This window comes from Doryrhamphus excisus, unplaced genomic scaffold (assembly GCF_037039965.1).
Source record: "Doryrhamphus excisus strain RoL-2023G ecotype Guam unplaced genomic scaffold, RoL_Dexc_Guam_v1.1 HiC_scaffold_24, whole genome shotgun sequence".
Taxonomy (NCBI): Eukaryota; Metazoa; Chordata; class Actinopteri; order Syngnathiformes; family Syngnathidae; genus Doryrhamphus; species Doryrhamphus excisus.
In genome coordinates, this window is record NW_027621862.1 from 3,362,297 (window position 1) to 3,383,800 (window position 21,504).

Consider the following 21,504-nt stretch of genomic DNA (forward strand, 5'->3'; position numbering starts at 1 on the left):
CGTACGGAATAGGCCATTGTGAGAGTGTCTGCAAAGTGCGTAATTGGCTATTTGGCCAGTGAATCCATCATGCTGACACTGGTTCCACAGGTCGGCAGCAAGCCACTGCTGACCTGCCGTGGGCATGACACGCACCATCCAGTGGACTGTGTTGTAGCGGACCGCAGCTTGGATAAATCATGCCTCGCTGCTGTAATTACTCACTAGCATACGCCACATGTAGTGAAGGCTTGCAGTAGGTCTTTTTCTCTGCATGGGTGACTGATGATAACTCATCAAATTAACCTGTGGTTCTTCTCACCACTCTCAGGTCAAAAAGCCCAAAGCCAATCATTGACATTCAACCAGAGAGCATGCACTAACTATTGGGCTCAGGAATATGGAAAATACATTACAGTATTCCCTTCTTTATCACGTTATCTACACCAGGATCACAGGGGTGCTGGAGCCTATCCCAGCTGTCTTTGGATGAGCGGGGTACACTCTGGACTGGTGGCCAGCCAATCACAGGGCACATATAGACAAACAACCATTCACACTCACATTCATACCTATGCACAATTTGGAGTCGCTAATTAACCTAGCATGTTTTTGGAATGTGGGAGGAAACCGGAGTACCCGGAGAAAACCCGGTTAGAGATGGCCGAGGGTGGAATCAAACTCGGGTCTCCTAGCTGTGTGGCCTGCCTGCTAACCACTCAGTCCATAATACAGTCATTAAGTTTCAAAATGTCATAAATTAATTAATTGATCGCTGTCTTGTGGTTGACTATAGCCTATTATTAGTCTACCTATGGACAATTTGGAGTCGCTAATTAACCTAGCATGTTTTTGGAATGTGGGAAAAAACCGGAGTACCCGGAGAAAACCCACACATGCACGGGGAGAACATGCAAACTCCACACAGAGATGTGTGTTTTTTTTTTAACTCATTGGTACATTTTTGTATATTTCTCGGGTATACTTTTTGAGGGTTAAGTTGCTGTGTGATGAGTTTAGTGTTCCTTGTAAGATGAAAGCATGAGTTAGACTTGAGAATTTAGTGTAAAAACTATGCACAATCACAGTTTTCAAAGTAATTATTCATTCATTTATTTTCTACCACTTATCCTCACAAGGGTTGCGGGGGTGCTGGAGCCTATCCCAGCTGTCTTGGGGTGAGAGGCGGGGTACATCCTGGACTGGTGACCAGGCAGCCAATCACAGGGCACATATAGACAAACAACCATTCACACTCACATTCATACCTATGGACAATTTGGAGTCGCTAATTAACCTAGCATGTTTTTGGAATGTGGGAAAAAAACGGAGTACCCGGAGAAAACCCACGCATGCACGGGGAGAACATGCAAACTCCACACAGAGATGTGTGTGTGTTTTTTTTTTTAACTCATTGGTACATTTTTGTATATTTCTCGGGTATACTTTTTGAGGGTTAAGTTGCTGTGTGATGAGTTTAGTGTTCTTTGTAAGATGACAGCATGAGTTAGACTTTAGAATTTAGAGTAAAAACTATGCACAATCACAGTTTTCAAAGTAATTATTCATCCATTTATTTTCTACCACTTATCCTCACAAGGGTTGCGGGGGTGCTGGAGCCTATCCCAGCTGTCTTGGGGTGAGAGGCGGGGTACATCCTGGACTGGTGACCAGGCAGCCAATCACAGGGCACATATAGACAAACAACCATTCACACTCACATTCATACCTATGGACAATTTGGAGTCGCTAATTAACCTAGCATGTTTTTGGAATGTGGGAAAAAAACGGAGTACCCGGAGAAAACCCACGCATGCACGGGGAGAACATGCAAACTCCACACAGACATGTGTGGGTTTTTTTTTTTTTAACTCACTGGTACATTTTTGTATATTTCTCGGGTATACTTTTTGAGGGTTAAGTTGGTGAGTGATGAGTTTAGTGTTCTTTGTAAGGGGAGAACATGCAAACTCCACACAGAGATGGCCGAGGGTGGAATTGAACCCTGGTCTCCTAGCTGTGAGGTCTGCATGCTAACCACTCGACCGCCGTGCCGCCCGCCATTAAATATCATTCATATTTTTATTTAAAAAAAAAACTATAACATGTCAGCAAACGGACAAATAGTTAAATTACTTTCAGTTTCCCTTGTACTTGAACGCCTCCTGAATAACACAATAATTGTCAAAGCCAAGAAAGCAAATTGACTGCAACATTTTCTCCCTGAGTGAATTGAACGCCACCCATGTGTGGAAACAGTCATTAAGAGACAAGGTGGATTTCTGAGGAGATGAGAGGAATAATAGCCAAAAAGAATAACAATGCAAATGTTCCAGTTAATGACTTGATTCAATTCAGCGCGGAGTTGACAGGTGATTGGTCTACAAAAGCCAATACAAGACGAGGTCTTGATTAAATGTAAAGAAAAACATGAACTCCATATCACTATTATATATATATATTATATATATACAACATTGGTTCTGTTTATTCTTGAGAATAAATGCCCATGTGGACAGAAATATGTCATTTTCTTTCCCCAATTTCTCATTAATAAAGCTTAACAATTAAGCTGTTATATACTATGTGGTTAATTGGTTCCGGAACCGACAATGATAAATTAATTATCACTCCTACAATTGCCTTATATATTACGTAATATAGTATACTATAGACTCACATGTTAGTACTTCTCATCAATGTAATGTAATAGGTATTATTAATAGGTATTATTATTGTATCCATGTTTTTGTGGCACGGTGGTGGAGTGGTTAGCGCGCAGACCTCACAGCTAAGAGACCAGGGTTCAATTCCACCCTCGGCCATCTCTGTGTGGAGCTTGCATGTTCTCCCCGTGCATGCGTGGGTTTTCTCCGGGTACTCCGGTTTCCTCCCAAAAACATGCTAGGTTAATTAGCGACTCCAAATTGTCCATAGGTATGAATGTGAGTGTGAATGGTTGTTTGTCTATATGTGCCCTGTGATTGGCTGGCTGGCGACCAGTCCAGGGTGTACCCCGCCTTTCGCCCGAAGACTCAATGATTCAAAGTAAATTTCAAGACCGGACGAAGGAAAAACTGGGAATACGGAGTTATTCCAACAAGTGAAAGAAAAACTGGATGAAGTCGGTATCACGTGATGTTGGTGTTTACGTTTTACTGGGCATGCCCCATTGACTATTCTGGTTGATTATAGTGGCGCATGTAGACACGCCATTGGAATATTCCTGTCCTTGTATACCATTGTTTTCGGAAAGGTCATTCGGTAAGATTCCATTTGGAAAGAGAAAAACTCCTCATGTAAACGTGGTTACTACTTCCATTATTTTTCTTTTGTCATAAAGCCACAGCTGTTGTTGTTCTTACCCCATCTGGCCGCTCATCTGAGGCTGTGACAACCAGGGTATAATAGTCCTGAGTCTCTCTGTCCAGAGGTTTATCCAGAACCAAATACCCAGAACTGGAAAAAAATAGCACACACACATACACACACACACACACACACACACACACACAAACCCTGTTAATCCTTTGGGGCATGAGTAAAAATAGCACAAAAGAAAAGTTGCTATATATTACATTGGGGATAATTGGAAGCGGTCTTTATATTGTGATTCTATCGTTATATGATCTCAGGGAAGAAGTACATTTGAAACACTTCTATGCTAGGACTACGTTAAAAAGCCATAGCATTTCAGTATGTGGAATCAAACTATGGAATGGATTGAGTAAGACCCTCAAACAATGCACAACGATGAGCCAATTCAAGAAACAATACAAGCAGTTGATGTTTGCTAAATACAAGGATGAAGAGTCTTGAACCAGTCATGATGTGCTATATATATATATCACTATATTGACACTTACTATGGTACCCATTATGGCATTGGATGCTCATATAACCTCGTACTTCGGTACGGGACAAAAATAAAATAAAATAAAATAAAATAAAATAAAATAAAATACAATTTAAAAAATGTAAATTATTTTTTTTTATTAAATTATATTAGGAAAGCAGGAAGTGAACAAATGTAACAGTTACTGATTGTAAAAGTATCATATATATATATATCAGTATTGACAGTTACTATGGTACCCATGAAGTCATTCTATGGTCATATCACCTCGTACTTCGGTATGTGACAAAAATAAAATAAAATAAAATAAAATAAAATAAAATAAAATAAAATAAAATAAAATAAAATAAAATAAAATAAAATAAAATAAAATAAAATAAAATAAAATAAAATAAAATTACATTTAATTAAATGTAATCATTTTCTACCGCTTTTCCTCATGAGGGTCGCGGGGGTTGCTGGAGCCTATTTAATTTAATTTAAGCGCGTTAATTTTATTTGCATTAAATTTAATTTCATTAAAAATTTTTAAAATTAAATAAAATTATTTTTTTTTAATTAAATTATATTAGGAAAGCAGGAAGTGAACAAATGTAACAGTTACTGATTGTAAAAGTACCAGATGGAGGGTTAGGATTTAATAAGCTTTGCTTCTTCCTACTCCTACTTCGGACATGTGGAACTGTGAACTGATTATGGGATGCACTCAATTGTAATCTTATGCATGTTCCATATATAAATAAATAAAACCATTACCATTTTATATCCTTAAAAATGTCAACCATTGCTATACTTCAAGGTCTGGTTTTACAAGAAAAAATGTTCCGCTGTCAGTTTTGTATTGGTCTTTTTTTTTTTTTTTCCAGTCCGTATGATGCAATGTATAACTTCCTACAATCCAATCGTGTCAATGTTATTTTAGTGTGGTTTCTTTACACCGTATACACTGATGTAATACACGCTGATGCAACCTTCTTGCAGTGTATTAAACGCAACGTGTATATATTTTTTGGTAGAACCGGAGATATGCAAAGTGGGCCATTGCAAGAAGACTATTCTGCAACTTTGCATCAACGTGAGCTGCAGGGTGTATTGCAGTCGCATGAAAGCACGAGTCAGCTCGCTTTTATAATAGCGCTATAATAATAACACAGCCCAAGATGGACAAGACTAGCTGGAACAACGTCTGACAAAGCCCATCCAATATTCCTCCAACGTGGAGATGAAAGCTCTTGAAAGTGCTTGTTTTATGATTTTTTTAATTTTTTTTTTTTTCCTGCTGAATATATATTCTTTCATTCTGGTTTTAAATCCTTAAATCCTGTCTGTTTGCTTTTTGGCTGCTGTTGAACATGAGGGCCACCGCTTTTTTTTTTTTTACTCCTTGTGTCACTTCCTATTTGCATCCCTGGATTTCCTTCTCTCTATGATTCCCTGGGTAGCTGCACACCCTCCAGAAATGTAAATAGACCAATTCCCGGTGGACAAGATGCATTTTTGATAACATCTAAATGAATAAATACAGCAAAGTTCCTTAAATCATGTATATGATGGAGCCCAATATTTTACTATTATTTTCTCTCCAGTCGTGTTCACTGCTATTAATATATTACAATATCATAGTTGTAACTAATATGTATCCATATTATGCAGGATAGTTGTGTTCTGTTTAAAAAAAAAAAGGCACCCTTACAGGAAAGTAGGTCGATTCCATTGTAGGTGTTATTTTGTAGCTTGACACCAAAATAGTAGAAACACCTCTCAGTATTCATCATATTTTGCAAGTGCACGTAGGTATTAAAATTAAAATGAGGTATTAATACTGCAGCATGTAGTAAGTGTAAAGGAAAACAACATGCATCAATATAGCCGCTATAGTTCCAACAGCTACTGAGACTTACTTGCGCTGCAGTAAAAACTGTCCATGGTGATCCCCGCCCTGGATTCTGTAGGTAATGGGGTCCCTCTCCCGATCCACCGCCTATGAGAAGCATTCCAATATTTATTAAGGGTGGGAACTTTCTTTTATACTTCGTCTCTTTGGGCTTTTCCCTTTCAGATGTACTCGTTTCTGATCCTATCCATCATGGTCACTCCCAATGAGAACCTCAACGTGCTCATTTCTGCTACCTCAGGCTAACATGTAATGTCCCTATGATGTACTCGTTCGTGATCCTATCCATCATGGTCACTCCCAATGAGAACCTCGGCATCCTCATCTCTGCTACCTCAGGCTAACATGTAAAGTCCCTCTGATGTGCTCGTTTCTGATCCTATCCATCATGGTCACTCCCAATGAGAACCTCAGCAGCCTCATCTCTGCTACCTCCGGCTAACATGTAATGTCCCTCTGATGTACTCGTTTCTGATCCTATCCATCATGGTCACTCCCAATGAGAACCTCAGAATCCGCATCTCTGCTACCTCCGGCTAACATGTAATGTCACTCTGATGTACTTGTTTCTGATCCTATCTATCCCGGTCACTCCCAATGAGAACTTCAGCAGCCTCATCTCTGCTACCTCCGGCTAACATGTAATGTTCCTCTGAGGTACTCGTTTCTGATCCTGTCTATCCTGGTCACTCCCAATGAGAACCTCAGCGTCCTCATCTCTGCTACCTCCGGCTAACATGTAATGTTCCTCTGATGTACTTGTTCCTGATCCTATCCATCATGGTCACTCCCAATGAGAACCTCAGAATCCGCATCTCTGCTACCTCTGGCTAACATGTAATGTTCCTCTGAAGTACTCGTTTCTGATCCTGTCTATCCTGGTCACTCCCAATGAGAACCTCAGCATCCTCATCTCTGCTACCTCCGGCTAACATGTAATGTTCCTCTGATGTACTTGTTCCTGATCCTATCCATCATGGTCACTCCCAATGAGAACCTCAGCATCCTCATCTCATTGGTGACTTTTTATCGTCTTATATCTGGGTCAACACAGTTTCACGGGAGATTGCTTGCGTGCGTACCTGCAGGTTAAGCAGCGTGGCTCCCGTCCTCATAGCTTCGCTGATCTCCAGGCTGTACTGTTGCCGGGGGAAACGTGGGGGGCTCTGGTTGTTGGGCGGCAAAACTTCGATGTAGACCGTCGTAATGGATGACCTTGTGAGAGATAGAGGGGTTTTTCTTTGCACTTACTTCCCGTGTTTAACCAATCGATTCAAGTCAACAACAGAAGCTCAACCAGTTGATGCAAAGGTGACTTTTTTTGCTGAGCTCATCCTAATCCTCATTTAACTGAAAGAAAGCTTTCGTTTTTGTTGTTGTCTTTGTTCATTTTCATAAAAGCCCCTTTAAGGAATGAGCTCTTGCAAGGAAACAATATCATCCTCAACCTTGGTCATTATGAAGCTTATTATGCAGCTATGGACTGTTCAAAGACCTTAAGGAATGCCGCATTTGAAAGTATTGATGAAAAGCATTTTTGTAATAGGAGGCGGCTAATCAGTGCATTGTTGACAGCAAAGAGGCTTGAATGCACTCAGAGGCAATTACAGTGTTTAGATAGAGACGACATACCGAATGTATACAAATGATCGTGTATTTAAAGACCCTTCAATCATGACCCCTCCCACGCGTTTAGAGACCTTGAAATCCCTTCAGTGTCACCCTTCCCGTACCCAGGCGGTCTTCCTCCGATGAGGCAATAAGCTAATTTGAGGCAATGGCAGCAACACAAGGTCATTAGGTCTTAATTACTCCTTGCACGGTTCCCTTTTGCTACACTTAATCAGTGCTAATTGCTGAGATTTTTCCATTCTAATATACGGTTGGGGCGGCACGGTGGTCTAGTGGTTAGCGCGCAGACCTCACAGCTAGGAGACCAGGGTTCAATTCCACACTCGGCCATCTCTGTGTGGTTTTCTCCAGGTACTCCGGTTTCCTCCCACATTCCAAAAACATGCTAGGTTAATTAGCGACTCCAAATTGTCCATAGGTATGAATGTGAGTGTGAATGGTTGTTTGTCTATATGTGCCCTGTGATTGGCTGGCTGGCGACCAGTCCAGGGTGTACCCCACCTCTCGCCCGAAGTCAGCTGGGATAGGCTCCAGCACCCCATCACCCTTGTGAGGATAAGAGGTAGAAAATGAATGAATGTATTTAATGTATTGCAGTATTTGATTTGACTAATAATAGGCTATAGTCAACCACAAGACAGCGATCAATTAATTAATTTATGAATTTTTGAAACTTAATGACTGTATTATGGACTGAGTGGTTAGCGCGCAGTCCACACAGCTAGAAGACCTGAGTTCGATTCCACCCTCAGCCATCTCTGGACGGGTTTTCTCCGGGTACTCCGGTTTCCTCCCACATTCCAAAAACATGCTAGGTTAATTAGCGACTCCAAATTGTCCATAGGTATGAATGTGAGTGTGAATGGTTGTTTGTCTATATGTGCCCTGTAATTGGCTGGCTGGCAACCAGTCCAGGGTGTACCCCGCCTCTCGCCCGAAGACAGCTGGGATAGGCTCCAGCACCCCCGCGACACTCGTGAAAATGAATGAATGAATGAATAAAAATGGCTGCTGGAATGTAAATAGAGTATTGTGCCACATCAACCAGACAATACACTACCAATGTATGATGCAGAATATTAACCAACTACTCTGCGAGCTCAAAAGACTCAGTAAGTGGTATGAATGTGAGTGTGAATGGTTGTTTGTCTATATGTGCCCTGTGATTGGCTGGCCACCAGTCCAGGGTGTACCCTGCCTCTCACCCAAAGACAGCTGGGATAGGCTCCAGCGTCCCCCGCAACCCTCGTGAGCGCTGCAATGTCCAGATTCCGATATTGTTACAATCAACTAAAATAACAATGGGAATATCAGAGAATTTGATAACATTTTCCAGATTGTTGAACCACCAAGAAAGTTGAGATCCGAGCATAAGGTCTTCACCTCAATTGAGAGTTCTATGTTTAAGTTTATGTTTTAAATATTGAGAAATTGTCCATTCCTGACAGGACACCCTTTTTACCAAATATGTGCAGTTATAATGTTTTGGAATGAATTTTGAAGGTTTTTAAGGTTCAAGTGCGGGCTCTCAAACAGCTCGCGGGCAGCAATTTGCAGCTCCAAAAACACCCACAACACATCACCTGCCAAGAGGAACTCAGCGGCGGGTGAAGGCCACATCCAAGAGCCAGAAGAAGAGACTTTGACAATGCTCTTAATGCTAAAACTAACATAATTTACAATTTATAAATACATGTATTAGTAATGGACAATACATAACAATTGTAAGAATTTGAAGCAGTCTATCTAGCCCCCGTCCACACACAGCTGGGCGTGGACCCGTGACCCATTTGGGGTCTTGACCCATAACAAATCAGCAAGCAGAGATGGATATTGATTCACAGTATGGGTTATGTTTTCAGAGATAAACAGGGGGCTTGGGAAACGTGGAGACAATCTTTTTGTGGAGACTAACCTCAATCTGCACCCTTCTATTGATTGGGGAGCCACACAGCTGATGAGTGACAAATATCATCGCAGAGAGCAATCATCTGCCATCTGTCCCTAATAAAAATGCATTCTGTGGTTTCCGTCGCAGGAAAAAAAATTTTGTTCTTGTGGATTAAAGTCAACACCGTCATCCACTGTCGGCTTTAATTACATGCAAGGCTGCAATATTTGGAACTCTGCAAGAGGCCTCGTAATAGCTTGCACATGTTATATTCGAGTTTTATGCTGACTTAGCGCTTTATTGAGAACCAATAGAAATAGCGACGTAAAAATTCAGAACAAACAGCATGATTCAAAGACTCAAAGACTCACTCCGTAACAACATTTACATTCCAACATATGGCATTGACATGAGTATAAGACGATATTAGGACTGCAAGAACGGAATTCTAACATGACTTTTAAATACAACTAATTTACACCAATTTAGGTTTGAACATGCTAACTGCTAGCTTCTCTCAATGACCACACCTGATACATGGACAATTGAAAAATACCTATAAACATTTAATAATATTACTTTTTTAAATATTTTAATATTTTTCAAAATTAATTTGCAACAGATAATTATTTTCTAAATTCAGGTGTGTAGTATTATTACAATATTATAATTATCAACAATATTATTAATATTTTTAAAATGTGTTTTTCCTCTATTTTTCATGAACAACTTACTTCACCTCAACCACCACACACTATACATGGACAATTGAAAAATACCTATAAACATTTAATAATATTATTTTTTGTACATTTTGATATTTTTCAAAACAAATTTGCAACGTATAAATATTTTCTGAATTCATGTGTGTATTAATATTACAATATTATAATTATCAACAATATTATTAATATTTTAAAAATATGTTTTTCCTCTATTTTTCATGAACAACTTACTTCCCTCAACCACCACACACTATACATGGACAATCAAAAAATACCTATAAACATTTAATAATATTATTTTTTGTACATTTTGATATTTTTCAAAATTAATTTGCAACATATAAATATTTTCTGAATTCATGTGTGTATTAATATTACAATATTATAATTATCAACAATATTATTAATATTTTAAAAATATTTTTTTCCTCTATTTTTCATGAACAACTTACTTCCCTAAAGCTGAAATGCTAACATTCATTTTAAGGAAAAATCACAGTTTTTAACAATGGAATCAAAGGGACATTTTTCAGTTGCTTCAAAGGGGCTATGAGAAGGAGGATTTTCCGTTGGGAGGCGGAGGAGAAAAGGCGGGAACTCCATTCAACTGTACAAGGTGGCGGCCATTTTGACAATGAATCAATCAATAAATGAAAATTTTGACAAACTTTGTGTCAAACAAAAGCATCTTACGGCCAAACGATTCGAGGTATTGACACCACAGGACCACCGTGAGTGGCCCGAGGCTTGGGGCTATGCATGACTCTGCTCGTTTTGCAAATCGGCAGAGAAATTACTGCAGTAGGGCGAACCTGAAAACATAGTTTTTTTTTTTTCATTTTAATGAAAAAGGTAGCGTTTTTAACAATGGAATCAATGGGACATTTTTCAGTTGCTTCAAAGGGGCTATGAGAAGGAGGATTTTCCGTTGGGAGGCGGAGGAGAAAAGGCGGGAACTCCATTCAACTGTACAAGGTGGCGGCCATTTTGACAATGAATCAATCAATCAATGAAAAGTTTGACAAACTTTGTGTCAAACAAAAGCATCTTACGGCCAAACGATTCGAGGTATTGACACCACAGGACCACCGTGAGTGGCCCGAGGCTTGGGGCTATGCATGACTCTGCTCGTTTTGCAAATTGACAGAGAAATTACTGCAGTAGGGCGAACCTGAAAACATCAATTTTTTTTTTTCATTTTAATGAAAAAAGCAGCGTTTTAACAATGGAATCAATGGGAGATTTTTCAGTTGCTTCAAAGGGGCTATGAGAAGGAGGATTTTCCGATGGGAGGCGCAGGAGAAAAGGCGGGAACTCCATTCAACTGTACAAGGTGGCGGCCATTTTGACAATGAATCAATCAATCAATGACAATTTTGACAAACTTTGTGTCAAACGAAAGCATCTTACGGCCAAACGATTCGAGGTATTGACACTACAGGACCACTGTGAGTGGCCCGAGGCTTGGGGCTATGCATCACTCTGCTCGTTTTGCAAATCGGCCGAGAAATTACTGCAGTAGGGCGACCTGAAAACAACAATTTTTTTTTTTTCATTTTAAGGAAAAATCACAGTTTTTAACAATGGAATCAATGGGACATTTTTCAGTTGCTTCAAAGGGGCTATGAGAAGGAGGATTTTCCGTTGGGAGGCGGAGGAGAAAAGGCGGGAACTCCATTCAACTGTACAAGGTGGCGGCCATTTTGACAATGAATCAATCAATCAATGAAAATTTTGACAAACTTTGTGTCAAACAAAAGCATCTTACGGCCAAACGATTCGAGGTATTGACACCACAGGACCACCGTGAGTGGCCCGAGGCTTGGGGCTATGCATGACTCTGCTTGTTTTGCAAATTGACAGAGAAATTACTGCAGTAGGGCGACCTGAAAACAACAATTTTTTTTTTTCATTTTAAGGAAAAATCACAGTTTTTAACAATGGAATCAATGGGACATTTTTCAGTTGCTTCAAAGGGGCTATGAGAAGGAGGATTTTCCGTTGGGAGGCGGAGGAGAAAAGGCGGGAACTCCATTCAACTGTACAAGGTGGCGGCCATTTTGACAATGAATCAATCAATCAATGAAAATTTTGACAAACTTTGTGTCAAACGAAAGCATCTTACGGCCAAACGATTCGAGGTATTGACACCACAGGACCACCGTGAGTGGCCCGAGGCTTGGGGCTACGCATGACTCTGCTCTTTTTGCCAATTGGCAGAGAAATGACTACAATAGGGCATAGAATTTCTTTTTATTTTAAGAAAAAAGGCAGCATTTTAACAATGAAATCAATGGCAGATTTTTCAGTCGCTTCAAAGGGGCAACAGAAGGCAATCCGCATACTTTTTTCGGCTTTGAAAGTCAACCTTCTAAATAGTAATACTCATATAACCAAATATAATAAGTACAAGTACTGTAAATATGTTTTGGAGCTAGGAGAGCTGAGTGGGGGCAGCCAGGAAGTGGTGATCAAGTCTGGTGCTTGTGCGTTTCACTGCACATTACCGTGACATTAATGAAACCTGGAATATTACATACTGTATCATCACAACATCTTTGAATGTATTTTTTGAATGCCTTATAACAGGATATTAATTCATATAGCCATTTTTATGCCTCAAAATGCTTACGGATGATGAATGATTCGACTGTCACCCAAACACACACACACAGACACACACACCAGTGGCTCAAAGGTTGGGTAAATTGTGTTAAAGGTGCGCTATTATGCAACAATTGCATCGTTTCAAGTACTGTATTTATGCTCACTTGGCGTGTGAGAACCAGAACGATAGCGGTATTAATAATTCTTCATCATGTTGAGAGTTTTTTTTTTTTTTTTTTAAATGGATTTTGAGTGTCAGACAACAAGCAGCGTCGCTTGATTTCGTACGTGTCAGCTTTTGGTAGCTATTATTTGGATTCTTCCCATGGTGCACCTGTAATGGAGACAAGAACGCGGCGAGAACAAGGGAGAAAATAAGGTCAGTGTGCATCAAAGGATGCTAGCTAGACAAGAAGTTTGGAAATGCATGCGGTGCGTATCGCTCGCCGGCGATGAATGAAGCACGGAGCTGAGCAACGGCTGGAATTGGAATCTTTCAATTCATAAAACTTTATTTGTCCCCACGGGGGGGGGGGCATTGAAACAATCTCCGAACTTCTCAATAACTAGAACTTCAAACCGAAGTCCTCTACATAGTAAAAAAACACAGAAACAAGCAAAAGTCAGACATATTGCTTCTTCCCAAGTCTAACCTAATATTTTTTTTCCTCCTCCGTACCAAACTTTCTCAGGGTATCATTTGCGGTGCAACCTAACTAGCAGTGTGTCTCCCTCTCATTACCATTCAGTTCGCTTTCATTTTTCTCCCGTCCTTCACTGCCCATTTTCTTCTCCGAGGCCAAACCTTTTCGCACCATTTTCCTATATAAATCAATAATTCAAGACATCTTTCTGAAAGTGAAAATGGCCTTGCTGTATAAAAAAAAAAAAAAAAAAAAAATTGGCATAGAAAGCGTGCCGGAACAGGAACAGGAATAAAAGAGATAGTTTGAATAATAAGCAGATAAACAGAACACCATTTACCTTCTATGGAGCTCAGGTCCGTTGTCCATGGCTTCCACGGTTAAGGCATAGCTCCGCCCCACGGAGAGCACCACCCCGGGTGCCACAGTAATGACGCCGGTGCTGAAACACAGGAAGTGAGCAGATTTAACAACATTCGAGAGGTTGTCTTATATTCCAAACACGTAATTTACCTGTTGGCGATGACAAATTGTCCCTGATCTCCAGCTAAGATTCGATATGTGACTTTGCCGTTCGAACCCTCGTCAGAATCGACTGCTGACAGCTGTAAAGACACACACAAAAAGGCCGTAAACCAGGGGTCTCAAACATGCAACCCGTGGGCCAAATGTGGCCCGCGCAAGTTTGATATGGATGCTGTATGGTATCATGTACCCAGAAAAAATTCTTACGTTTGATTAATGTTCATGTTAAAGGTTAAATAACTGTTAATAGTTATCCTCCCTATCCGTGTGGAAGTGGTAAGTTTTTGGCTATTTAAGTTTAAAGGAAATAACTTGAAGGCTACCGTTTAGGTCGCTAGCTCTCTAGTTTGCGAGTTAGCATGTGTCTCAAGACCCTGCAGTTGCGCAATATGTTGTAAATAAAAAGAGTATAAATGTGACTATAGTCGTGTTTTGTCATGTCTACAGGGCTCTAATAATGCTTTGTTCATTTTAATCTGAAAAAATAATTTGTCTACCCACCAACTATATGTGGTTTCTTAAGTTTTTATTATTATTATTATTATATTTCTTTATTTATTACTGATTGATTGATTTTCTTTATTCTTGATTTGTTTATTTATTTTTCATCTTATTTTGTGTAGAAAAGTAAAAAGTAAGATATTTGAGAACAGTGGAATGTTTTATCAGAGTTTTTCTTGTAGAAAATCGGAACCAAAGCAAAGTTTATTAATTTTTCTATTTTTAATAAAACCTGATGCGGCCCAGTCTCACCCAGACCCGAGCTCCAGTGGACCCCAGGTAAATTGAGTTTGAGACCCCTGCCATAGACTATTGTGTTATGCATAACATAACATGTGTAAGTATGTATAAGTATACTTAAGTAAGTATATGTATAAGTATATGTATGTATAAGTATACCTGCAGTACAGTTTCCTCAGGCATCATGTCCGTGTAGAGATGGACATCGTAGGAAACATTAGCAAACGTCGGTGTGTTGTCGTTTGCATCCAACACAGTGATCGTCACGGCAACCGGAGCGCTGTGCTGAACGCCATCCCATGCTAGGAGCTAGAAGAACACAAAAACACAAATGTGAGGCAACGCAATCACGGTAATTGTTTAGCTTTCAGAATGTATTTGCCATGTAACGTAACACATAACAATGACCATTAACATTGTGGTGTGTGGGATTAGCTGTTGCCCCCCGCAGAGCTGAGGAAGTACTGCAAGGACAAGCACAGAGTGGTTTACATTATTTGGTAATGGTAATGGTTTTATTTCATTTGAACATGCATCAGATGACAATTGAATGCATCACATAATCAGTTCACAGTTCCACATGTCCAAAAGGAGTAGGAAGAAGCAAAGCTTATTAAATCCTACCCCTCCATCTGGTACTTTTACAATCAGTAACTGTTACATTTGTTCACTTCCTGCTTTCCATAATACAGTTTAAGTGGGTGATGTTTGGTGGGATAAATCAAAAATTTTGGCATGTGAATATCAGAATATTTTCTGTCAAATTGTTATATGTAAATATTTTTTAACTAAATGAGCACAATGATATTTTTTGTCAGAATTCTATATTTTTTATTTTTAAAATTTTCATTGTGAGCTGCACGGCGGTTTAGTGGTTAGCGTGCAGGCCTCACAGCCAGGAGACCCGAGTTCAATCCCACCCATCTCCCACATTCCAAAAACATGCTAGGTTAATTAGCGACTCCAAATTGTCCATAGGTATGAATGTGAGTGTGAATGGTTGTTTGTCTATATGTGCCCTGTGATTGGCTGGCTGGCCACCAGTCCAGGGTGTACCCTGTCTCTCGCCTGAAGACAGCTGGGATAGGCTCCAGCACCCCCCACCACCCTTGTGAGGATAAGCGGTAGAAAATGAATGACTGAATAGTTTGATCTGGGGCTGCACAGTGGACAAGTGGTTAGCGCGTGGCCACGCAGTTAGGGGACCCGAGTTTGATTCCGCATCTCTGTGGAGTTTGCGTGTTCTCCTCAGTTTTCTGCGGGTACTCCAGTTTCCTCCCACATTCCAAAAACATGCTAGGTTAATTAGCGACTCCAAATTGTCCATAGGTATGAATGTGAGTGTGAATGGTTGTTTGTCTATATGTGCCCTGTGATTGGCTGGCCACCAGTCCAGAGTGTACCCCGCCTGTCGCCCAAAGACAGCTGGGATAGGCTCCAGCACCAACCACGACCCTCGTGTGGAAAAGCAGTAGAGAATGAATGAATGAATATTTTTCATTGTGTACTTCAGGAAAAAATCATGGATTTTGCTCAAGATAATTGATCAATAAAGTTAGAAAAAACATGAATTCTCTTCATGGCTTCCATATATTCTGGCTGGTCTGCCAAAAGGCAGATTGACTCGTTAAAAAAAAAAAAATCCTGCATGTCTATGGGTCCTCTTTCTCTCTCTCTTTCTTCTCTGCAGTTTTAATTTCACTTGCAAGGAGCTCGCTGGTGATTACCGTGCGCAGCTTCTTTCCAGTCAATACCTTTTTCAGCTTCTATCTTTAGCACTCCAAATATCGAGGCACGGGCACACCAAGGACACGCGATGCTGCACAATGCCAGCGTGACCGGGCTCCACTGGTCACGTAGCAGCACTACATACGGTACCAGCGGGGTTGTATATTATGGCAGTGACGGGGGCAGCCTTGCTTTGCCCCCCATCAATAAAGACATGGCTAAATTAGATTGCGCTGAAATGAGAGCCAAATAAACGGCAGCTGAGGAGGAGAGTGACAGCAACAAGAAAAGATGCAAGAGTATGGAGGGGGGGGCTCTGATTTAAATAGTCGTGATTATTTTGGCACCAAATATTGAAAGTGTGCACAACTCAAATAAAATACATCAGGCGGTAAAAGCGTGTTCTGTCGTTATGGTTTCAAAGTACTATGGCAGTATTTTTTTCCATTCTATAATATCAACATACAGTATACATCATGGAGAGCAATGAAACTGTTGAGCAGCTAAGAAATATGGCTGTCAAATGATGACTATGTTAATTAAATTAATCTGTTTTAAAATGAACTAATTGTGATTAATCACAATTTGCAACTACAGTGAATCTAAAATGTTCCCAATTCATATGATTAAAATTTTTACATTGGATTAAAATGAACTAATCACGATTAAACACCATTTACAACTACAGTGAATCTGAAATATTCCCTTTTCAAATTATTACATTTTTTAATTGGAATAATCTCTGTTTTGAAACAAACTAATCACGATTAATCAACTTTTATAACAACAGTGAGTCTGAAATATTCCCATTTCAAATCATTAACATTTTTATTTGGATTAATCTCAGTTTTAAAATAAACTAATCACAATTAATCACAATTTGCAACTACAGTGAGTCTGAAATATTCCCATTTCAAATTATTAACATTTTTAATTGGACTAATCTCCGTTTTAAAATGAACTAATCCCAATTAATCATCATTTATAACTACGGTGAGTTTGAAATATTCCCATTTCAAATGACTACAATTTTTAATTTGATTAATCTCAGTTTTAAAATAAACTAATCACAATTAATCACAATTTGCAACTACAGTGAGTCTGAAATATTCCCATTTCAAATTATTAACATTTTTAATTGGATTAATCTCCGTTTTAAAATGAACTAATCCCAATTAATCACCATTTATAACTACAGTGAGTCTGAAATATTCCCATTTCAAATGATTACAATTTTTAATTGGATTAATCTCAGTTTAAAAATAAACTAATCACAATTAATCACAATTTGCAACTATAGTGAGTCTGAAATATTACCATTTCAAATGATTACAATTTTTAATTGGATTAATCTGTATTAAAATAAACTAATCACAATTAATCACCATTTACAACTACAGTGAGTGTGAAGTATTCCCATTTCCAGTTATGAACATTTTTAATTGGATTAATCTCAGTTTTAAAATAAACTAATCACGATTAATCACCATTTATAACTACAGTGAGTTTGAAATATATATAATATATATAAATATATATAAAATATAAGTATATATATTTGTACTGCATTTACAAGCACAAAGATAAATGACAGATATAGGCAGGTATTAAAAGCTCCTAATTGACTGAATATTGAAATCAAGCTAAATGATACACCACGTCTGAAAATCTACTTGTGTAACACAAGTTACGCCTTTTTAATTGTCGCACATCTGAATCACACTTTAACCGTGTTATATGACCAATGAGAGGTTGTGTTCAAAGACACCATATATTTTCTTTATATACTTAAATGCAGCAAAAGGTACTTCAGCATTAAGAGTTGTGCACTTCAAAGCATCATCATGCGAACAGTGCCTGGCGAGCAAGGACAGCATTGGGGCCAGGGTGGGGTGATTCGGGTGCGAGCTAATGCTATTTATTTATGAAGTGACCCATCATGACCCATCATCCACCAGTACGAGCCTTGAGTTTGTTTTCAATGGTTGATGTGTTAGCACTTAATAACGTCATCAAAACTTACCGCATATCAGCATTTGGGAGTTTTTATGAGTTATCATAGTGCTGGTGATGTGTTCAGGTCAGAATAAAGTTGTAAAAGAGTAAAGTATAAGGAGTAAAATCCATCCATCCATCCATCCATCCATCCATCATCCATCCTTCCTTCCTTCCTTCCTTCCTTCCTTCCTTCCTTCCTTCCTTCCTTCCAATTTGCAACTACAGTGAATCTAAAATATTCCCAATTCAAATGATTACCATTTTTTAATTGGATTAAAATAAACTAATCACAATTAATCACCATTTACAACTACAGTGAATCTGAAATATTCCCATTTCAAATTATTACATTTTTAATTGGATTAATCTCAGTTTTAAAATAAAACTTCCCAACTTCCTTCCTTCCCTCCTTCCTTCCTTCCTTCCAATTTGCAACTACAGTGAATCTGAAATATTCCCAATTCAAATGATTACATTTTTAAAAATTGGATTAAAATAAACTAATCACGATTAATCACTATTTACAACTACAGTGAATCTGAAATATTCCCATTTTAAATTATTACATTTTTAATTGGATTAAACTCAGTTTTAAAATAAAACTTCCCAACTTCCTTCCTTCGCTCTTTCCTTCCTCCTTTCCTTCCTTCCTTCCTTCCTTCCTTCCTTCCTTCCAATTTGCAACCACAGTGAATCTAAAATATTTCCAATTCAAATTATTAAAATTTTTAATTGGATTAAAATAAACTAATCACAATTAATCACCATTTACAACTACAGTGAATCTGAAATATTCCCATTTCAAATTATTACATTTTTAATTGGATTAATCTCAGTTTTAAAATAAAACTTCCCAACTTCCTTCCTTCCCTCCTTCCTTCCAATTTGCAACTACAGTGAATCTAAAATATTCCCAATTCAAATTATTACATTTTTAAAAATTGGATTAAAATAAACTAATCACGATTAATCACTATTTACAACTACAGTGAATCTGAAATATTCCCATTTTAAATTATTACATTTTTAATTGGATTAATCTCAGTTTTAAAATAAAACTTCCCAACTTCCTTCCTTCGCTCTTTCCTTCCTCCTTTCCTTCCTTCCTTCCTTCCTTCCTTCCTTCCTTCCAATTTGCAACCACAGTGAATCTAAAATATTCCCAATTCAAATGATTAAAATTTTTAATTGGATTAAAATAAACTAATCACAATTAATCACCATTTACAACTACAGTGAATCTGAAATATTCCCATTTCAAATTATTACATTTTTAATTGGATTAATCTCAGTTTTAAAATAAAACTTCCTTTTTTCCTTCCTTCCTTCCTTCCAATTTGCAACTACAGTGAATCTAAAATATTCCTAATTCAAATGATTAAATTTTAAAAATTGGATTAAAATGAACTAATCATGATTAATCACCATTTACAACTACAGTGAATCTGAAATATTCCCATTTCAAATTATTACATTTTTAATTGGATTAATCTCAGTTTTAAAATAAAACTTCCTAACTTCCTTCCTACCCTCTTTCCTTCCTTCCTTCCTTCCAATTTGCAACTACAGTGAATCTGAAATATTTCCAATTCAAATTATTACATTTTTAATTGGATTAATCTCAGTTTTAAAATAAAACTTCCTTTTTTCCTTCCTTCCTTCCTTCTCATAATGTATTACTTTACTTTATGCATTAATTAAATATTCTAGTTACCACTGTCATCATGATTAACAAAATGATTAATTAAATGTGACTTTTCTTTCAAAAACAGGTCCTGAAAGAGAGGAGTCGTCTTATATTTGAGTCAAGTCAGTAATCATTAGCAGTGTTATTGTTTTAAATTGAAACAAGAATTTTTACATTTTACAATTTTTTTTTTTACATTTTACAGGGGACCTCCAGTGCTATGCTGATTTTTGACCCTTTGTATTGAGTAGTTGAGTACTATAGAGCAGCTAGACACAATAACCCACACAGAGAGCTTTGCAGATCTTCCAGAATCTGCACCTATTTCAGCTGTATTTCCTTGAATTTCTGGTCTGTTTTGATTTATTTATTCCACCCACGGCCTGCATGCGGGCACGCCCACTCTGCTGTGATTGGGCCCACTCATCTTGTACAGCTAGGAATTAGCAACTAATTGTAATGATTATAAATGTGTATTACACTGTATGCTAGTATGCGTTCCCAAGCATTTTTTCATCATAGCTTTTATGTTTGTGTTGGTGAAGTGGTCCAGTACCGTGAAGGTGTAAGAATCCTGCGCCTCTCGATCCAGTGGCTGCACCAGCGTGAGGTATCGTCTGATCCCTCTGGCTGACACGGCGAAAACGTCGGAGTAGCTGTCCAACGAGAGCTGCAGCTGAGGATCCTTGGTCTGTCGGTACGAGTGAGAGACAGAGGTGTCCATTAGAGGAAGGATAGTGAATTGCTCTTAACGGAGCTTTTCATCACGCCAGGAAGCACATGGAGGCTGATGAGGAATTGGCGACTGACTGAGCACCTCAATGGCTTTTATTATGCAGATTGGACTCTTGATGAATTAGCCAGAGGAAACGGGACATGAATAATCAATTGGGACATCACACATGATTATAAATTAATATATAGCGCAAGTTAATGCAGAAATAAGAAAGTGTGTACTTCCATGCATGAAATAGCTAAAATTCCGGAATTCCTGACATCAAAATTCTCCAATGACGTCTTTTTTTGTGCTTATGTGTGTTGTTGTCATTGCAAATAACGCTGGTTCAGCTTGGCGTGGAAGTGTGTGTGCGCGTGTGTGATAATATTGTTGATGTAGCCAGTTATAGTGGATATTGAGTCATAAATAATCACACACAGACACACACTGAAATGGACATAAAAGTGATAGGCGTTATCATCATTGTTGCTGCTTCCGTGCTGGGAGTCAGGAGCCTTGGGTAAGCAATATTTTAAATAATTTAACATATATCATTGGACACAAACAGATTATGCTTTCATTGCAATAACTGAGAGGGGGGGGGAAAGCTTGCATGTGTCAAGAGGCCAACGCTACATCTCTTAAGCAAACTAAGCTCTTTGGAGACGCATTGCTGCTCACGATGAGTGCATTTTCATTCTACGGGGTTGATGAGAGGAAGCGCTTTACTCGGGGAAATTAAACAGGGTCATCAACACTGCAAGCAAGACACAAAAGGAGAATGAAAACAAGTATTGGAATACAGGTGCTCCTCGGTGTATTGTGTTCCGTGTTAAGATGTTTCATGGTCGGCGTACGTGTTCTCGTAAATTAATTTTA

The 21,504-nt window shown here is 38.6% G+C and overlaps 1 protein-coding gene across 1 annotated transcript in view; it reads right to left on the reverse strand.

Moving 5' to 3' along the window:
• Nucleotides 1-21,504, reverse strand: part of LOC131109833 (protocadherin-15-like) — a 184,547-nt gene that overhangs the window by 73,752 nt on the left and 89,291 nt on the right. The window contains exons 14-20 of the mRNA XM_078788842.1: nucleotides 20,464-20,598; nucleotides 14,654-14,803; nucleotides 13,742-13,833; nucleotides 13,569-13,670; nucleotides 6,812-6,944; nucleotides 5,737-5,816; nucleotides 3,345-3,438 (exon numbers count right to left, since the gene is read on the reverse strand). Of these exons, the coding sequence (XP_078644968.1) occupies nucleotides 3,345-3,438; nucleotides 5,737-5,816; nucleotides 6,812-6,944; nucleotides 13,569-13,670; nucleotides 13,742-13,833; nucleotides 14,654-14,803; nucleotides 20,464-20,598 (786 nt within the window). The remainder of the gene's footprint in view (nucleotides 1-3,344; nucleotides 3,439-5,736; nucleotides 5,817-6,811; nucleotides 6,945-13,568; nucleotides 13,671-13,741; nucleotides 13,834-14,653; nucleotides 14,804-20,463; nucleotides 20,599-21,504) is intronic.